Below are 22,279 nucleotides of genomic sequence, written 5' to 3' on the forward strand. Positions count from 1 at the left end.
GGCTTTGAAAAGAGCGTTGAAAAGTTTATTGTGACATATCGATTTATTTATTTACATTGCACGGAGGTACAAAAATGAGTTTACTTACCTCATAGAAAATACAGTGAGATGATACTTATTAAATAATTATCATTCATAAAATAATTCGGTGATGGTGAGCTAATTGTTTGTCAATGTCGTGTTTCATTTCTGTTATTAATCACAAATCGATAGCTTGCGATTGTTTTATAGCTCGAATAAAAACAATATAAATGCGGCGGGCGGAGCGTATAACAGAAATATCACTTTGATATCGCGAGGTTTGATTCGCCGTGACGCGAGACGCCTTGGGGCGGGGCCTCGGTAGAGAGGGGGCGCCGTGTTACCGGCTCGCCATACCATTCCGTGCGAGCCGCGGTAACGCTCGTATATACGGTAGAGATTTTCGCGCGAACTTTCCGCTGCATTGCATGTACCGTGCGTGTGTGAGCGTGTGAACACGTGCCGCTGTGTGGCGTGTTGTCGTTCCCGTGTTTCAAAAACCGCCAAGATTCGGGTTAAGAATCGTGAGCCGGTGCCGGCGTACGCCATGGCCGACGCCGACCGTGATTCAGACCTTGGAGACGATAGTCCCGTGGTAAGTCATGTTTTCTGATTTGCTTTTAACCGTCAATTTTACCTGTTATGTAGCTATTGTCTTATTTTTTTTGTTAGTGTACCTCCTTTTGTAAACATTTAGGTACAGTTTTATTTTTTTGCTAATTTTGTATTATATAAGTATTATATTGTTATCGTAGACTGCGGTAAAAATTTTTTAATTAATCAACTAAGTTTTGCATGGCAACCATACAAAGCCGTCGCTACAAATGTTGCAAACATACCGACATAAAAAAGTATTTGAAAATTAATTTGTGGCACTTTTAAATATTATAGTACTTACAATATAAATATGCATTAGAATTATATGTATACTTATAATTTTATTGTCCTGTGCTATGTATATAAAAAAAAAAAAATGAATTAATTTGGATTAATGAAGAGGTAATTTTTTCCATTGATAAAGTTATAGGTACTTCGAATTTGTACAACATACCTTACGTTAAAGATATTTTTATCTGTGTCATAATCGTAAAACTTGTAATGATTACATGTCGTTTTTATCAGGTGAAGTGATTTTTATTAGTATTAATTTTACGGCAATAATATCGCAAAAAAAAAGCTGATGCTGTATAATAGTTACAGTTTACACATGTTCAAAGCTACTGCAAAAACATGATAAAACTTTATCTACACGTGTGGAGCAGACCTGCATCGACTTTAGACAGACCGCAATATATGTTTAAAAAAAATAACGCCCTGAGACGGGAATGTAGACGTTGACACTTACTAGAAAGTTTTTATACCATTTCACTTTTGATATATGATTAATTTCGTTTTAATTAGGAAGCTACTTATTAAATTAAAGTTAACAATGGTTTTGTGTTAAATGCTTATAAAACATTTCAAACGATATAACTTGGGAAAGAAACTATAACTTCAATCATTCTTACTTCAATGAATTACAAAAAAAAGTCTTCCCTTTACGGTTATATTTAATGTATATCTTATTCCGGTGACAGAATATATTGATAAAATCAATAAGTGTATATCTAGTGACTTTGATATTATCTGTGTCCTTTTGTCGTGTCAGATTCAAATAAGAATATCGATTTGTAATCGATTTATTTCTGTTTAAAGTTGTTCCTGATTTTTTTGTATCGCAGTATTAAAAGTTTTACTTATTGCTAGAATTTGCTTTAAAGCTTAAAATAATCTATTGAACCTAACCTTATATAACGCTCTATACAAATCATATTAATCTATTAAGGTAGATATCTTAATTTACAATCCGAGAAGCAATTCTTTCAATTATTTCTAAAAATGATATTTTCTTAGGATTATAATTAACAGTTTTATAGGTTAAGTGATCGATTATGGAAAGAACATATTTTCACATGTGGGGTTACTAGTGTCGGCGGTTTTAACCAAAATGGCGCCGATACGATTATTAATAACAAATTCTTTGCCGGATTTTATAATGCAGGATGAAGGCCGACCCTTTGCCATCTGTGCCGACTTAGTATTTGAGCATTGTTTATGTAGCGGAACCATTTCTGTAGTTATGTATAATTCCGGGAAAAACAAATACTTAAATGATTTTTTAAAACTTATTATTGTCTTTGGCGTTTTACTTTTTTATAACGGAAACTTGTAAATGTGTTTAGGGCAAGAGGATTGTCTTACTCAGACCGTAGTTAATAAATATTATTAGTTATTAATAGAAGATGCTTATTTTATTTATAAAATCGTTCAAAAAGGTGTTTTTAATTGTTAATTTTATTGTTGGTTATTCGAGCTCCAATATAGGAAATGTTTCTATTTAGCAGGGTCCTATTATAAAAATATTTAGTAATATTTCAATTATAGGTTCTAATATTATCTGGCGAACACCACGGGCCATTGAAATTGGGTAGGTATTCCGCCTAAAGTTATATACGCATTGCCAACCAATAAATAACAATAATTAATAATATCGAATTGATCTACGACTTCATAAATAAAAGAGTAGTTATATTCAAATATTAATAATATTCGATTCGTTGGCTTACAAAATATACCTAATAATTAAATTTTAAGTACCTAATATCTGGAAATAGTACTTTCGAATGGGTAACTACTAAATATCTAAGCGATCCCCTCGAAATTTACATTGAAAATAAGTGGCAACTTTAATAAAGATTTAACTACCTTCAAATATATACAATTATGATGATTTTTAGATAAATATAAGAATATATTCAAGCAGTGGCAGCAAAACAGTTACCACTCACGTTACGTTAAGTTTTCCAAACACACGTAACTTTATTAAGATTAAGTACAAAATATACTTAGTATATAAATTACAAAGTAGCGTGATTATTAAGTTACACAACTTTTTGCTTAGCATGGAAGCCATAAATTTTATACTGAATACAAATTATACATATAATTGGTAAAAGCTATTTGTTTTTGTAATTTATGTATAGTTATTATACTTTTTATTGCTACAGATAATATATGTTACATATAATAAGACATTATTTGATCGACTATCATAGAGTACAAGTTACAACGTTATACATTCTTAATTTAAAATAAGATTAAGAAGCCAGTTGACATTATTCGATATAAGTTAAATATATAAATACATTGTTGTAATCTGTATCGGGTTAATAATTATTATTCTATTAGTCATTCTCTATATATTATGTTGAAACTTTGCTGGCTTCTATGTAATTATATACGTAGGTTATAACATACGTATAATGTAAATAAATGAAGGAGACATCTACTTATATAAATTTTATTGTGAGAGTATTATAATTTGAACTATCTGTTTTTTTATTATTCTAGATAAACATAGTGAAACAAACCATTACGATGAACGAATTATGAAGTTATTTTTATTCTGTCAACGAAACAGCAATGATCCTGGATTAAATTAATTATTATAAATGCTAATTTGAAGATAAAATGTATTTTTTTAATACCTCAACATCAAAGATATTAAGTAATACAGCTGGGGTTAAGGATTTTTTTTTTAATTGCAATTAATAATTTCAGCCAAAATATTTTCGTTTAGCTCTCTATACTTACCGTGTTTTCCGCAAACACACCCATCCATTAGATTTATGTTGGATTGTTGTTGATTGATGTAATGGAGAGAAATTCTTATATAGAAAGTAAATATCAATCGGCCATAAAGCATACGTTCACTCTGTACGAGGAATGCAGACTTTCCAGTACTTGTAAGTGCATGAGTCGAAGTTGCAAACAAAACATAGTGAGGTTTTCTTGAAATAACTTAAAATTTTAATGATCTAACGGAAGTGCATCTGACGACTTCATTATTACTTACCTGTATAAGACGTCGTTAGCTTGCTATTTCGGTCTAGACAGATATAATGTCTGCGTTTGAGTCAATCATTTATTCAGCGGTGTGTCCGACGCTGGCGACATCTCACGGGAGGCCGAAGCGCACGATTTATTATCCCCACTCGGCGAATGGCCACGAATTAATTAATCAAATCTAGCTGTCACTCAGTGCACAATCTACTAAAGTTAGCTCGTATTCAGAGCCCAGCTTCCTTTTCCTGTCGACACCGCGACGTTTCATTAATTGAAATAATTGGCGACTCTCTCTCGATTCATTTATTTTTTTTTCGTGTTGACAACACTTCTCGACACATGGCGGTCGTGATTTGATATTTATTTTCGTACTTATTCTACGAAATATAAAAATTGTGTATAACGTGTCATCTATTTAAAAATAGGGTGTCGAAAATGTTGCTATAATGAAAAAAATATAAATGCTGTATCATAGTTTGGGTAACAATGGGTTTGTCGAGTGTTAAAAAGTCGTCAGGTGAATTACAGACTCTACCTGGTCGCGTGCGCATCCTACACGAAGGTTGGCGCCTACAGATTTAAAATGTCATTTCGAAAAAAATAGTCTATTGAATATTTCTTACCCAGACATCATATTATGTACCTACTTTCAAATTTCACAATTAATTTCTAAAGAAAAATTGGCAATTCCTGATGTTCGAGATAAGAAGAGCTCATCTTTGAGATTATTAATAATACATACATACGTCATAATAATATCAAAAAATTATAAATAGTTAATATAAGTATATTTAAATTGTTAGTTTTTTATTATTTTTATAGTATTTGATATCAATAAAATCAATATTCAATTTTAATCACTACGGATGAATAAAGTTTGTTGTGTTTTGTGTTTGTTTTTTCTACGTTTCTATTTGAACGTCATTTTCCATGAATTGATTTGATACGACCCCTTTGTTAGAATTTTAATTTGCATACAAATAAAATGGCTGACTCGACAAAAGCGCCATTGTCACCAATCTTCACTGGAATCGAACTCGATGGTTTATCGCTTATTTATATTCAATGTAGTAAATAGTCGTATTGACATACAATATTTATAAAGAAAAGGTTGCGTGGGTGATGTCGTCTGCTATTACACCGATCAGTGACGTCTATTGAACTACCTAATAATATGTATCACTTTGAACGTACATATTGACCATTGTTTAATGTAGCTTTAATGTGGCAAGATTTGGAAAAATAAAATACCTACATAATAATATTTCCTATTACTTCAGCCGTCTATCGTTTCTATTCACAGTTTGCAATCTATTTGCCAATTTTGGTAATTATCATTGTTATATAAGGAAAACATTAATTTATTTCAATTTTTAACCTTCTGTAATTATATTTCTATGGAATGCATAGGTGATTAAATAATAGATAATTTCATTGTTAATTACGAATTATTTAAAATACTGAAAATAATAAAACAAAAATTAAAGCAAAAGTATGTGAATATGTATATAAATAACGACTTGTTCAAATACAGCATCCTTAACAGAAAACTTAGCTCGCATATAAATCCAAAATATAAAAAAGAATATATATATATATTTAAATGTTATCGTGTATATAGCAAACTATGTATTATAATAAACTTAATATATTTAAATGTCAGTAAAAAGCACATACAATCTGTAACATAATCTCGTTGTTAAAAAAATTTGGAAAATTTCGGTGTTGTTACTTGATGTTGTAAGGATAAGTCCAGTTAAGAATAAAATATTCAAAGTATTTTCAAGCTAGTGTTTGATCAAAAATATTTACAGAATTAAAAAAATATCTCTGTTCTCTTATAATCTTTACTTTTGTTATAGGTGATTGAGAAAAAAAAATGATAATTAGTGCCTAATATATACCTAACTACCTTGTACCTAGTTTTATATATTATTATCTTTCATATTGTATTTGGGAAAGAATAATTCATTTTATTATTGTTATAATTATTTCTGATATTCATTTTCGATTTTGATAGACATTATTTTATATCTAAGTGCATAAATTGGGGAATATACCTATGTATGCCCATAAATTGAAAGATTCTAATCTCAAGGATTTCATCGGATTTGACTTGGCTATTTGAAACCGAGATACAAACACCTTTACATAAAATTACATTATTGATTACGCAATTGATGACACAAATACAAATCTCAATTATTATTAAATTAATATTATCATCATCAGAATTGGTCACACTATATACAAATATTAATAATGTTAACAATTCTTATGTAAATAAAGTTATTGTTCCAATATTATCCAGATGTTTTAAAGTTCGTTTGTTTGTTAGACGTTTGGTACTCGTAGCGTTTATGAAAAGCCAAAATCAAATGAATATTATAAATTAGTATAATTCTAGGTAAGTACGTATAGGTATCTACCAAACCATCTTTTTAGTTATTACTACAAAAATAATTAAATAAATCTTATTACAGGCAATCATCGCGTTTGGTAGTTGTTACTTATCTCACACGTATAATGTTTTAAATAAATTGCCTTTTAATATAACCAAGTAGGTATGTAGGTAGGTTACAAATACCACCTTCAAACTTGTTACACGACGGTGTGTAAGAAGGCGACCTTTATTGTTACAACGGTAGTGTGAAATTCTATAAATAAATACTTCTATCATTGATCTCGAAGCGCATGTTTAAATCATTTGTTTTTAGCCAACTTCAAGAAAGGAGGTTATTAAATCGCCTATTCGTTTTTTTCCTTTACGTTATCTCAAATGTTTTTTTATGGTATAGGTGGCAAACGACTCACCTGATCGAAAGTGACTACTTTTGACTACTATTGAATATTGACTGCGCCCCGTGGTTTTGTTCGTCAAATTAAACTTCGCCCAGACAAAAACATGGCACAATGATAAAATATTTTTTGACGTTAGAGTATCTACTTACGTTCGTTGAATTTACTTGTCTTATGTAATATTATCTGAATAAAGCCTTTTTATAACTTAACATTAGCGATAGGTACTTTTAATATTTCTGTAAGTAAATAATATAATAACAAATTCAAAATAATTAATATTGTGTGTTAATTAGTACTACCTACTTATTATCGCCATTTTAAAATGTAGTCATATTTTTATTAGTATCTATATACCTATTATAGTATTATTTTAATATTCAAAATCAAAATATACTTCATTCAAGTAGGCTTTTACAAGCACTTTTGAATCGTCATTTAAGAAACTATTTAAAGTAAAGCAACCATCGGTTCGGAATGTAGATTCTACCGAGACGAACCGGCAAGAAACTCAGTAGTTACTCTTTTTCAATATCTAAAAATACAGTCTTGTTAGTTAAATACAATTATATATGTATGTTATGTCTCTTGCCTGGAAGTCAACAAGCATTAACTCCACGCTTTTTATCATCAATATAATCTTGTATCGAATAATATGCCTTCTTTACCAATGTATTTTTACAATTGACTTGAATCTATGAATTATTGTTTGAGAATTCAATTTATCACTTATAAGTGATTATTTTACCTTATTTACCTTAAGTTGAACGTTTATAACTTCACTACGCCACTTCACACTTATCAAATTAAACCCGTAGCTATAAGCATACGTTATCGCTCACGACGTTTTTCTATCAATTTTTTATTACAATTAACTTCAATTAAAAAAATAATCAAATAAAAACTCTATCAAGTACAAAATAAAGTTTGATTTGCAATAAATTTATTAGGAGTTTGTAATGTTTCAGTACGATGCGTGGTTTGATAGTTCGCGGGTTGGCGCGGGTACCCGCATAAAAACAAATTATTCAATAATACCTCTTCGATGGCTTATATAGCATTTATATTAATCGCGTTAATTAAAAACTCTGTTGGTTAACGGTTTTCTTTAACGTTAAAGTTATTATTCCTTCCTTCCTGGTATATTGATTGGCTTGTGGCTTCTATGATGAGGGCTACCTCGATAAATTGCAATAAAATCGTTCACAGGTCTCCCTTTACGATCAATAGATGTATCTAACTAATTAATTTTGAACAATATTAAACGTTTCGTGAACGCATACAATACGAACATAATCATTCACTCATTTTATAAGATTTAACTCCACCGGGTAGCATGTGTCCGTCAAGTCTCGCAACTGAATTGTAAACCAGTTCCATGTAATTCATCCAATCCAGTTCCATCTCATTGACTTGAAATTTTGTACACTATCCGTTCAACTTTGTGATTTTGTAGTATAAGCTAGTAAAATATATATATTTGCTTTAGTAGGGGATTAAATTTAAGTCCTAAGCCTTTTTGGATGCCTTAGAGCAGGGCTGTCCAAACAACGGCCCGCGGGCCGCATGCGGCCCGCGTCTTGTATTCTTGCGGCCCGCGGAATATTGTAATCAGCCAATAGTTTTGGACATAAATAGTTTGGATAATAGAATTATTTGTCAAAACAAATAATCAATATTTAGTATTATTTATTTATTCATTCTTGTAACATTCATTAACTATTTCGGGGAATTCCCGGAAAGTATTTTGTTTCTGTAGAGTGAGTATTTGTTGGTGTCCGTATTAGTTAGGCTTTCGCTTTCACTAAGTTCGTATCGCCACTTAATAGCAAAATAAAGTTGACATTATGTCTACGAAGAAGCGAAAATTAACTGATGAACATCGTGTATTTAATGAGAAGTGGGAACTTGATTATTTTATTTGCAACAATAGTAATAAAATTCAGTGTATGATTTGTATGCAAGTTTTGTCTGTGTGTAAAGAATATAATGTTAAGCGTCATTATACTACTTTGCACGAAGAAAAATATAAAATACACGTCGGTGAAGCAAGAAAAATTGTTGTGACTGAGCATAAGAAAAAACTAACGCAACAGACAAGTTTTTTTTCAAAAGTAAATACAGACAATTACAGTTTGGCTGCTTCTTATGAAGTTTGTTTACAATTAGCCAAAGCTAAAAAACCCTTCAGCGATGGAGTTTTTATAAAACAATGCGCAGTTGCCATGGCTCATCGCTTCATACAGCCGAAATTAGCAGAAAAATTTGAATCTGTAGCATTATCTCACCAAACAGTTGCGCGACGAATAGATGATATGGGCGAATATGTTTCGAAAAAAATATGTGATTACATTGTAAAATGTGAATATTATTCATTATGTTTGGATGAAAGTACCGACCAAACAGATATCGGTCAATTAATAATTTTTATTCGCTGCATTTCAAAAGATTTTTTGATCACGGAGGAAATGTTAAACTTAGTGCCACTATATGTCTCAACTAAAGGCAGCGATATCTTTCAAGCAGTTAACAAAACTGTTATGGAATACGGTGGGTTTCAAAAATGTTCTTGTATTGTGACCGATGGAGCAAAAGCTATGATAGGAAACGTTACAGGACTTAGGGGACTTCTAAAACAAAATGGCATTGATTGCCCATTAATCCATTGCATCATACACCAAGAAGCTTTTTGCGGAAAATCTTTGCGCCAAATGAATGCCATGAAAATAGTTGTTGAAATAACTAATCTTATTAGAGGCGGAAACAAAGCTTTGAGTCATCGTAAATTTCGTAATTTTTTAACTGAAATTGACGCAAGCTATGGGGATCTGCTATTGCACTCAGAAATCCGATGGTTGAGTGCTGGTCAGTGCTTGCAGCGCTTTTTCGCTTTACGGAAAGACATTCCCATATTTCTTAAAAATGAAATAAAATCTGATACAAGTGATATGGAAACTAAAATGCAAGATCCTGAATTTCTTGCTGATCTAGCATTTTTAACTGATATGACACAACATTTGAATGAATTAAATTTGAAATTACAAGGCAAACAACACAATATAGCCAACTTGTATGGGTATGTGAATGGGTTCAAAAGTAAACTGAGATTGTTCAAAACGTCACTGGAAAAAAATGATTTTTCTTTTTTTCCGAGTTGCCAAGAATATTACACCGAAATGGGAAATTTTGAAGGATGCAACTTTTCTGACCACCTGAAGTACATCGATGAGGTAATTTTAGAATTTGAGCAGCGTTTCGCTGATTTCAAAGAATTAGAGCGCGATTTGGCTCTATTTATGCGTCCATTAACAATTCAAATCGAAAGCGTAAAGACTGAATACCAGTTGGAATTATGTGACGTACAGTCAGATCCATTTTACAAGGGGAGAACAGAAACTGGAATGTATTTTTTTAAGATCCTTGGCGATCGTTTTCCCGTATTAACAATTTTGGCTTGAAAATGGGATCGATGATGGGCAGCACTTATTTATGTGAAAGTGCATATTCTACAATGAACTTTATAAAATCTAAGTATAGATCTTCACTGTCAGATAAGTCGCTTCTTCATGCAATGCGCCTGGCAACAACGAATGTTGATGTTGATATTGATATGATTGTTAAAGATAAATTAGCTAAGAATCAATAAACGTATAAAGAAATTATTACCCTGTATTTTATTAGCTGAAATTTTTTTTTTCTGCGGCCCTCTAGCTTTTGTAGTAAATTTAAATGGCCCGCAAAGGTATGTAGTTTGGACAGCCCTGCCTTAGAGAACCTATACAGACAATTTTCCTTTATAACTTAATAAGTATTTCTATTAAATAAGAATTGTGTTAGTAACAGGGCCGGATCTACCATATGGCTTTTTAGGCTTCAACCCAGAGCCCCCTGGATTCAAGGGGACCCCAGCTAAGTCAAGTCAAAGTCAAAAATAGACGATAATGCGAAAGAATCCATAACTTTATTAAATTAAACAGATCGTATGGTTTGCAGCCCTGCGAGTCCTGCAATTAATCAAACCCATTCAATTAATTTAATTCAAGTCTACCTTCATATATGTCTTAGATGGGCACCTAAATAGTGTTAGCCCAGGGCCCCCTAAACTTACGGTCTGGCCCTGGTTAATAATGTAACAAAGGGTCCGCTATTTGTTCGACTTGTAAACCGAGGTGTTCTGTACTTACGTCCTTTTATATATAGTTGTTTTAATGTATTTATGTTATTTATATCACCTATCATTATTGCCAGCGGTATTCAATTTGCATGTTTATAATCGCACTCATTCGTGAGTTATTAATGATAGGGCGGTAATTTTGAACGCGACTGTTATTCAAATCAACTCTTCCTTAGAAGCGTTTAGTCTTTGTAGGTATTTTCTAGAAAGTTCTGAAAGTTCTTTTTTTAAAATGTCATGTCAAATGTTGGTTTGATTTGATTTAATTTATTTGCCATTGGAATATCTACGTCTGTTACTGTATGTATATCTTTAAATAATAAAATGGTGGACAATGAATTGTTAAAATTTACCTTCTACTAACGACAGTTAAATCAATAAGGTATATTTCTAGAACAAATTTGTTAAATTAGTACATCTAAAATATTATTAATCCTTGACCATCGAAAATTAAAGACTTAAAAGATTTCTTTTATTAAATTATTATTATCAACAAAGAGGAATATAATTTTATACGAATGTCACTTTCAGTTATAGGCAAAAGAAACTTCCGAGTTGAATATAATACCTATTGTTTTTGAAGTGGGTTTAAACAAATGAATTTCGACAACACATACTTATTTGTAAATAAAATGTATGTTTGTTTGATTGTGTTTTACAGTCAATCGTTTAGACGGAATCGAAACATAGCATAGAAACATATTAATTTAAAAAATAAATAAGCGGCAGGGTTTCTTTTTAAATTAGCTAAGAAGACTGGCTGACACAGTGTTCACAATATAAGAATATAAACCATACCTACTTCTCCAATGGACTATTAACCGAGGGAAAAAATATGATAAGAATTACTATGACATTTTCCATTATAGTTTATTCAGGAGTGATACAAGAAAACTTTCGTGATTCCACGTGACGTGCACTCAGATTGTCAGTCATGTGACAATAACTAATCATAGTAATGTGTCGAGATGACTCAATAGTGTCAATACTTTGTATTGCTGGTTTATGATTGATCAAGCATAATCATGGTATTTTATATCCTAGATTCCGTTCTGCCAGTGAATTCATGTTTTAGTATAGGGAATGTTATCACTTGTTGAGTATTGCTAAGGATCATAAGATAAGCTCCGTGATTGTCGTCATCTCCCTCCCAAATTCCATTTACGAGCGATTTTGAACTTTGCGCTATCTTGTAAGAGTCCAAATTCATCACAGAACATGACCATGAATAGTAAAAAGTCATATGCGACATACATATATTACAGTTATACATGCATATAGGTACGTTGATGAAAGACTTTGCTAAAAATTTTATCATGTAAGTACTTAAAGTTTTTATTATAAATCATCACGGTAATCATCACATGAGGATCCCTGATATTTTGAACCCTGGATGGTATAGCTGGGAGGAATGCTATTCAAGTAAGTAAGTAATGACGCAAAGTGACGAACTTCTAGAAGATTTATTTATGATCGATTCTTATCAAATCAACGTCAACCATGAATTATAACAGATTTGAAAATAGTTTTTATTCGTGTTATTAAAAATATCTGTGTCGTACGAATTCATCTGTCTCTCTGTTATAATCTACATTACTGATAAGGTTTTTAATTGATGTTGTGGATATTCGTTTGAAAGGTCGTCCCTAGCAAAATCATAGTTGATTTTTTAAAGTCAAAATAATATGATGTATTAAAGTACAGATAGCGTTATTATTAAACAAAGTTTAAATTAGCATTCAATCCGTCTGCTGATTGGGAAAAGGCAATATAAAGAGGCCATATCTAAATCTCGATACTAAAAGCAAATCTTATGAAAAATACAATTGTCTATTTGTAAATAATGCAGTTAAATTTACCTAATTAAAGTACATGTTTAAAAGGTATGAAAAGTCAAAACGAGTTAAGTTTGAGAGTATAATATGACAGCACAAAAAATAAATGAATGTAGAACGAAAAATAAAAAATTAAACTGAGAGGAGTCGCGATAAAGACGAATGTAAGAAATAAACATTCAGCATTGAGACTAAATGAATGGGGACAAATATAAGAAACAATAATAAATACTGAAACCCGATCACTCAATTATTTCGTCGTTACATACGTAAAATGGATTTAAGTGAGTTCACATAAGTGAGTGAGTTTAAATATTAGTATCATAAACAAACGTAGCTAGCAAACAATGAGTTATGTAAAACGATACGTTCGTATCACGGCGGGCAGCGGGCATTGCCGGGTCTTCGCGAAGTCATATGAAGATTATAATCGCGTTCCGATATGATCAGTGCACTGTCCTTAATTAAAAGTATGACGCGGCTCGCGGTTGCAATTTTGTGTTGCATTTGGAGTTGACATTTTGATTTTTTTTTTTCGTTGTCATTGAGAATAGGCAAGAGTAAAATCTTTAGTATTATTTTTCTTATTTTCTTTGTTCGTACTAAGATGTCCTTTCACATACCTATTAAGACGAATTTCGCCAATAATAAAGTATATACATAAAGTTATTTTTAACATAGTGTTTATGTTACGTACCTATTGTCAATTGGGGAAAATTTATTTCCATACTGCGGGATTTTTATCATTATCATATTATTAATTTTCTAATAAGTCGATTTCGTCAAACAAGGTAAGTACCTATATGTTGGAAGCTAATGCACGGATCAAATCAAACCAAATCAGTCTCATACTAAAAATTTCTTATTCTCTTTTTTTATTTTAGCTTTTTACATAACATTATCTGTCAAGAAGGGTTACTTAAGATGATGCAAGATTATTTTAATTCCACAAACGCCGTTTTAATAAGTACGTAATAATACTAAATGTATTAATACTGTATTTAACTATTATTGCAATTTTCTTGATTGTCAGTAAGCATAGAAACAAAAAAAACCTGAAATATATGCTAAACAGTATTCTTATTTAATCATTCACGTGATACCAATGTTATTCACCGTGACATTTCTTGTCCCTTAAGGCTGTCGCCGACTTAATTAATTAATAGACTTGACCACTACGAATGACATTTTACTACTAACCGATTGACAAGGACAATTGTGTACTAACAGTTGTAATACAGTAAGAATTTAAACATACCTATGCATTATAAATAATTCATAATATTATTATGTCACTAAAATAAAATTTAGAAAATTTCAACCGCTCAGGAATCAATAAAAAAGTCTTTGGCAGAATATTTTTTCACATGAATAAAAATACAGGACAGAAAAAATATATACATTAATTATTAAAACTTTTTTAATTCCAATTTCCAATTATGAAAATATAGTTGTACGTTGTGTGTTAATATGTAAAATTAGCGTAATACTGAAGAGGACATAGGTCGTGTGTGACATTCCTTTATCTATTAATAAAGGATCTTTATCTATTGAACAAAAAAAAAATGCAAGTCTGTAACGTCCAAAAACATATTTTACTCATGCTTATTATTTACAGGTAGAGGTGAAATAAAAAAAAAAGGTTAATTCTTTATAATTATTCAATGTAATAATACACGGCCATTTATTGTTTTGCGGGCAACGATCAAGCATGTGAAGCGGTCATTAGCGTGTTACTAATGATGCGATGGAGTAAATCCCATATGAAAGGGAGAAAGCTGTTTTATTGTATACTTCGGTAAAGCGTTAAATATTTCATAGCAAACCCTTTTATTGTTAACAGCCTAATGCATTATTTTGTGTATGAATATTTTGCTAATGCTATAAGTGAATGATTATTAATTGAATTTGATGTTTGCTATTAACTTGTATTTTATATAATGCTTTCTCTCTCTACTCTTGTTAATACATCTCCGTTCGCATATGTATGTAATATGATGATTATGTTAAGTGAGAATATCTTTATTTATTTTTTAACAAAACCAAAAGTATGCTATAATAATTTTAGTCAAAGGTACAATTTCATGGAGCCATGTTTTGACAAAAATGTATATATTTTAAAATAGATGATAAAGTCTATACAGCCTTTGACATAAGTCACTTTTTTGGTTTCCTAACTAGATTCTACACAGAGAAAACTTTATGAATATAAGTATTTAGAAGATCTTATACGATATATTCGAATAAAAACTTTAAAATATTTAATTCATTACAGTGACAAACATATATTACATTAAGATTTCATACGATATAAATATACATTGATATTAATAATGTCACATCAGAGACGAACATCGTAATGGGATACGAAGGAAATATGACTATCCATCGATCGAAACACGATCGTTTTAAGGAGCTTCCGTATACTTACATTGATATCAGAGGATTATGTGGTTTATAAGACATTATGAATGTTAAACAGCATTAAATATCTTTCTATTTCGAACGCCCTTATAAACACACTAATACCAGAATATGAAAAGTCATTTCATTAATTAGTCTGTGATTCCTATCATATGACACAATTAAATCTTTATAGTTGAGTACGTTTTCTATTTGTCAACCGAATTCAACCATTGAGTGAACATGTACTTAAGTATAATAGACTAAATATTTATCATAAAACGGTTCTATAAAATTGTAAATTTAGATAAACAATATTACAATATTATTTATATTACGGTATTATTAGTTTATTTGAAGGTCATTGACTCTACTATTAGGTTCAATCCGGTCGAAAAATGTGTAAAGATAAATAAGCCTTAGATTTACATAAACCATAGTTAATAACAAAATTACTCGCACACAAACAAGTAAAGTAAATACAAGACCTTATTTTTTAATCGGTTCAAAGTTGGTAATATAATTAATTATATTTATTATATAGGAAGGCGTCTGGCAAGTGAGACATTGGCACTATAAGAAATATTAACCATTCCTTACGTCGCCAATGCAACACTTTGTGAGCAATGATGTTATGTCCCACGTGGCTGTAGTAACACTGGCTCACCCATCCTCCTAATCGGAATGCAATTCTAAGAACAGCTTTTTGGAGGTTGAATATCTCATGACTAGGTATCACCTATCCAGACGGGATTGCGCAAAGCCCTACCACCAAGTAATATCTATTTAATATGAACAAACTATAACATAATAATGATCTTATTGTGATCACGTTTAATTAAATCACAGCGAGTTTATAGAATAATACCTATTCAAATCAAATCACAATATACTTTATTCAAGTAGGTATTTACAAACACTTTTGAATCGTAATTTAACAAACTATTTTAAGTGAAGCTACCACCAGTTCGGAATGTAGATTCTACCGAGAAGATCCGGCAAGAAACTCAGTAGTTACTCTTTTTCAACATCTAAAAATACAGTCATGTAGTTAATACATATACTATTCCATAAACTAATTATTTGCTGTAGTTTATTATTAGTCGATCAAGTGTATTCAATTAGATAAATCATTGAGATAACGATGACAATAGAAATTATATCATAATAAACATATTAATATAAAATATAGGTATTGATCATATTTTATAGTTTTTAAAATCGATGTTTATGAATAGTAGGTACGTAAATTATTTGTAGGTAGTTTTTAAATCGATATAAATGAGGTAAAATGTCACTCGTAGCTTAATATCGATTTAAAAACAAATAGGATTATAATATAATTATTCTAGAAAATATAAAAATAAATCAGTAACTCGATTAAAGCGGATATAACACCACGTTTATTCAACATTCATAAGCTTATGTTTTGATACTAATCATTCTAACAGCATTTGTCGGGCTTCCCCTGAGACGTAACTCGATAGCCGAGTATTGATATCGAATCGATATTATTCTTTACTTTGATTTTATTTAACTAGTAGATATAGGGTTTATTTTTAACTAGCCATCAAGATATATTATAGGACTTTAAATAATCTTGTTCAGGGGTTGATTCTCCACTAAAAATATTAATGTAATTTGTAATGAGAATGTGATGAAAAATCCTTTTTTTTATTTCGAGCTTTGCGGTCTTGTGCCTTTTGAATAATGGAGCTTTATGAAGAGGCGTTTTAGTATTTTTTTTTATTATTTTGTCATTTCATGAGGTCGAAGGAATTAAAACAAAGTCCGATCTTTTTAAAGTTTTCTATAAATGGTTTGTTATTTTATATTTATTTAAATGAAACAAGACAGAGTGGTATGATCTTAGGAGATTACATATTATTGTGGAGTATGACTCAGTTATAGTCAATCTCATGTGACTTAATTCGAATAATATAGAGATATATCACGATTTAGAATATATTGAAAAAAAAAAACGTACGTCATCTACATAAGTTATGTCTTTTACATGTAATTATTGCACAAGAAATACAAAATATTATATATAACGAGGGGTTAGGCGTCAACTCGTTATCAGACATGATGATATTCGAAACGTAGGTTCATGTTAGTAATCTATTTTCGATATTCACATCGATTATGACACTTTTCGGTTGTCACGTGTTCTTCTCCGCCATACTGACGCTGCCAGCATTTACGATAAACATATAATGAATCCTACTTAATTAAACTGTTTGACGCTTAGACATATATTTTGATGAATGAACGGAATACATTGCAATTTTTTTATTGCATATTTTTTTAATAAATTTCAAAACTAAGGTTCCACTACTTTTTTATTTCGTATACCATAAAAATTCTCGAATGGTAACGATTATTTAACGGTTACTGTATTTACGCATCACATTACCGTGTACCAAAATAAAAAAAAATTAACAACTTATCACAATAACGTACAAAACATCGTAGGAAAACCCGCTTTTGAATAATATGTAAATTTTGCACAGTTATCGAACTAGACACGATTTTATACCATTATGTAAATAACGTATTACATATACATACATATATTTTATACATTTGCTTATATCTTTAGAAATTTTATTCTAAGCCCGAATATAACAGAGATTTATGCCAAATTAACAGCATCATACTTACAATATTTTCGCATATTTTAAAACGAACTAAACGAAACGAAAATTTATTTCGATCAGTAAAATGTTGAATTTGTAATATTTTTAATAACTACATTTAAATATGTAAATTAAGATTACGATAAATTGCCATTGCAATAAGTAAATAATAATTATTGAATCGAACGCATTCGTTCAAATATCGAATTAAAAAATAAATGGTATAATTATTTTTTAATTCGATTATTGAACGAAGAACGAATGCCGGATGTATGTTAAAACATCTCAAATTAAAACCTCATCGGTGTAAATTTTATGAATGTGGAGAACCTAATTATTGGCATTACCCTCTTTGCTTTCATCGCATGCGAGAGAAATAACAATGAAAGTTCCCTGTCATACAATCTAGACAACCGCACATAAACACCTCACCGGAGCAGCTTCCTCTCATCAAATTATCTGCTTAATTATTTACTACCACTAAAACGTAACACTAAAAGTGAACAGTACTCCATGACCTACCTCTCCTCTCTCTCGTATAATAAAACAAGAAGAAAGTGAGGTTAGATGAATGTAGGTAAGGGATCAAAGTAAAATAGTCGTTTTGGGTGTAGTAAAACGCTTCGGGAAATAAATGTGGCGCGTGGACTCAGGGCAGGTGTATTTTTCCAGGCAGCTGAATTAAGGACCTAATTATATGTTGTATTTTCTTTTTTGTACTTAATTTGCCTCAAGTAAAGATGGACGAGTTATTACTGCTACGGTAAGATATATATTCACTTATATATTTGGTATATAATACGTGAACAGTTTAATATTCAGCATAAGTGCAGAGCAGTAGAGAAGAAGGTTATATGTAAATTGAAATTGATTCAGGCTGATTGTAATTTTATTATAAATATTAAAATTAGAATTATACATATCGTAGCGACTTTTTGAGGTACCAGCAGCTTCGCGTGGTTCGCGTAGCTACGCTAGCCGCTTTATACCTACGTTCCTTCCTTGCCTCCATGGGTAATACCTTGTTATAATAATAACCTTCCTCAATAAATAGTTTACTTGGTGGTAGGGTTTTTGGAAGTCATAAAATTGATAACATAATAAGTCTACTGATATTATGAAGTTTTATGCGATTATTATATACTTACCTAAAGTAAAAGTAAAGTTATAGTATATTAACATCATAACAACGTGCTGGGCAAAGACCTCCTACCCCGTTTTAGGACAAGGTTTGAAGCTTTCCTCACCACGCTGCTCTTATGCGGCTTGAGCACTTACACAGTGATATAGGTATAATTAATGAATACTAAGCACATACTTACTTATTGATTGAGTACATGAATAAAGATATGTTCTTTGGTAATCCATTACATACCCACAAGTGGTCTCAGCCAGTTCTGTATTGCAATAATCCAACGTCATTGCACAATACTTGACAAATAATTTCAATTATGTCGATGTGTTTACCGACAACTAGCACACCCGAGAAGATTTGAGTGATGTCGGCAAACTATGTCGGCGTTTTGTTGACACACACATCATAAATGCCGACCGATATAATATAACCGATTTTAACATCTTTCAAGTTTCATATTAAAATAAGTAAACACTATATCGTAGAATTATAATATGTATTATTGAAGATAATATACTTCAAACAAATAAAAAAAAACTTCTTACAACGATAAACTTTTCTTACTTTTGGGTTTTTTTTTTAATATTATTATCTGTTCTTTTGACATAACGGTTCAATTCACGTAACATAAAAAAGAACAAAAGATAATGGCATTTATGATTAAATTACAGGTTTCGACAATTATGAATTAGGAAACAGTGTGAACCTCTTAAAAGTACCTACATAGCCTATTATTTAAAAAAATACACTTGGACTCAAAGTATGTGATAAACAGTAAATACCTATGTAGTAAATTATAAAAAAAATATTGCGCTAATTTTATATCTATACTGATGTATAATAAATGTTACTTATATGATGACAATACTAACAATAAGTACATAATTACATACTTTTGTGATAATTTGAGAAGCACTTTTGAATTTTTACTTAATTATTAAACTATTTTTTTGTGATCGTTGTTATTACTATTATATGTATTTTTTTATAAATTAGATAACTGTTATGCCTGAATACATTTTAAAAATAAATTATTCAATGATAATAAAACAATAAAAGTGAAATATTTAGATTTAATAATGAAACTTCTCGGAAGGTATCTGGGTATTTCCTTTTTGACACTTTCGTTTTTACTGCATTCGACTCATCTTGATACATATTTGTATTGCGATTTAGTCGTATACTGTACTTTTTATACAATTACATCGTAAAACAATTTGTCGTTAGAGTCCAAATATATGTATATGTATGTAATACGATTATAATATGGTATTTATATTTATATCTTTATTGATAAGAATGCATATTCATTTTCGACCAAAATTTTGCTTGAAATCTAAATAAAATACGCCAGGTTAAAGAAACAATATAAAAATTAATTATAATTTGACTATTAAATTTAATTTTAAATCTAATTTTATAAATAAATTGATCTCCACAAATATCAAAACGAATCGAGTCACTGTATATATCGGTATTTTTGTTTGACAGTGGTCATCGTTGGGTCGAGTACCGTTGCTCATTTATCTTTGTTAAGGCAATTTAAACTTTTTTTGCCAAATTTTTAATAAAAAAGTGATTCAATTGTGTTGCAAACATTTATCTCTTAAGAGTAATTGAAAACAACTTTTTTCTAAAGAGTGTAAGTTGAGTAAAGGTAAAAGTTTATATTATGGAGTTTTGTATCTTTATGTAACATGTTTTTATCAATTTTTTTTTTAAATAAGAAATTAATATATTTTTTTACAATGACAACGCGAGATATATTTCAACCTGAGACAGTAAATTTTATTGTATGATACCACACGATTGTACTAACGTCGTATAAATTAGTAAAGTTTAAAAAAATGTATGCAAACACGCAACCGCTACCGGCGCACGCGCAGTTCATGGTTCTTTCTCTTAAACTTTATCATATTACTTTATATGTACTTTAAAAAACAACTTAAATTTATAAATCTTTAAATAAACATTTGGGCGCTTCGCTAGTAAAATTTCTTGATCCCATTAGGGTGCATCGTGTTTGAGATATTTTTTTTTGCATTTGACGCAAATTAACTTATCAATTCAACCACACCTACATCTACATTCATATCGACGTGTTTTTTTTTAAATTAATATGAAATAAAATAAAACGAAAACCGTTGCGCATACAGCTTAAAATAATAAAACGTTACCGTGTAAACGACTGCCGCAATACAATAAAGATGATAAATTAATTCTTTTATAAAATAATAGTTGTCTCATTGAACAAAGGCTGCGGCTACATTAAATATAATTAATTAAGCGCATAATATCTCGCATTGAGATATTCACTGAAGTTTGAATGGCGCTGACTTCTAAGTAGTCGGTTATTGTGCACTATAAGTGAAGTGGCGCCGTATTTCTCAAGATTAATCATTCCATCATTATTTTTTTTATGTCTAATGATATAAATAGAGAGAGTACGAATTTGTTTCAATGTATTTGTGCTTTTTTGTCTTTGCATTTTAGTTAGAGATTACTTCTAAGAACATCTCGGCTTCATTATTTTAAAGTTGTGAAGACTCGATTGTATTAAGATGCAACCAATTCTTTGTTGTAGATTTTTTATAATAAATGCTTTAAAAGAAAATGTATTTTACTTAAATCGGGTTATACATCAGCATTACTTTTCTATATTTTACTGAATATCTCATAAATCTGACACGTGATAAAAGTTTTAATTAGGTATATAAATACTTAGACATATACGAGTATATACCTACTTATACATACCTACTTATTTTTTCACCAAATACACGAAGGGACTATTGATTATTACCAAAACGAAAAAGTTCTTCCATCACTATTCCAACAAACATTTACTATATAGTTTTGACACAGCATAAATTAGATAAATACTTTAAAAAATATGATGTCATTTTTTTGTCTATCCGTCATTGTGAAAGGACTAAGACTAGTATGGATACAGCCTCGAGGCCTGCCTCGTTGGTACACTCATTGGTAACGTGGACCAAGATCATTTTTTTTTTAAAGGTTAACGTAAATTTCTTTAGGCCCAGGGGTAACATTTAATAAATTGTAAACTGAATGGTAAGTAATTGTCAAATCCAGGATAAGTCATCTCTCGAAGTTAGACCGTCTTAATCATCGTCTTCCATAGCACCACCAAAAATACTCGCTCCAGACAGATTTCCGTTCTAAGTAGGATCTCACAAAGTCGTGTTTGCAGCGGGGCTAACCTTTGAGGTGCACACAGTTTAGTCCGCGCGAGCGAAGACGGCGCGCAAGGTGTCGGGCGAGCCCCTTACGGTAACGAGGCCAAGCTGTCACTAATTGCGAATCCAAGGTGTCGTTGTCGTTCATTATAAATATTAAGACTACTTATAACACGACCCGCCCGATA

The 22,279-nt window shown here is 30.6% G+C and overlaps 1 protein-coding gene across 3 annotated transcripts in view; it reads left to right on the plus strand.

The window, feature by feature from the left end:
• Positions 1-390: 390 nt before the first annotated feature.
• Positions 391-22,279, plus strand: part of LOC125070438 (protein dead ringer) — a 113,817-nt gene continuing 91,928 nt past the window's right edge. For all 3 annotated transcript variants that reach the window (XM_047680315.1, XM_047680317.1, XM_047680316.1), the window contains exon 1: positions 391-616. In XM_047680315.1, the coding sequence (XP_047536271.1) occupies positions 569-616 (48 nt within the window). In that variant the 5' untranslated portion in view covers positions 391-568. The remainder of the gene's footprint in view (positions 617-22,279) is intronic.

This window comes from Vanessa atalanta, chromosome 17 (assembly GCF_905147765.1).
Source record: "Vanessa atalanta chromosome 17, ilVanAtal1.2, whole genome shotgun sequence".
Taxonomy (NCBI): domain Eukaryota; kingdom Metazoa; phylum Arthropoda; class Insecta; order Lepidoptera; family Nymphalidae; genus Vanessa; species Vanessa atalanta.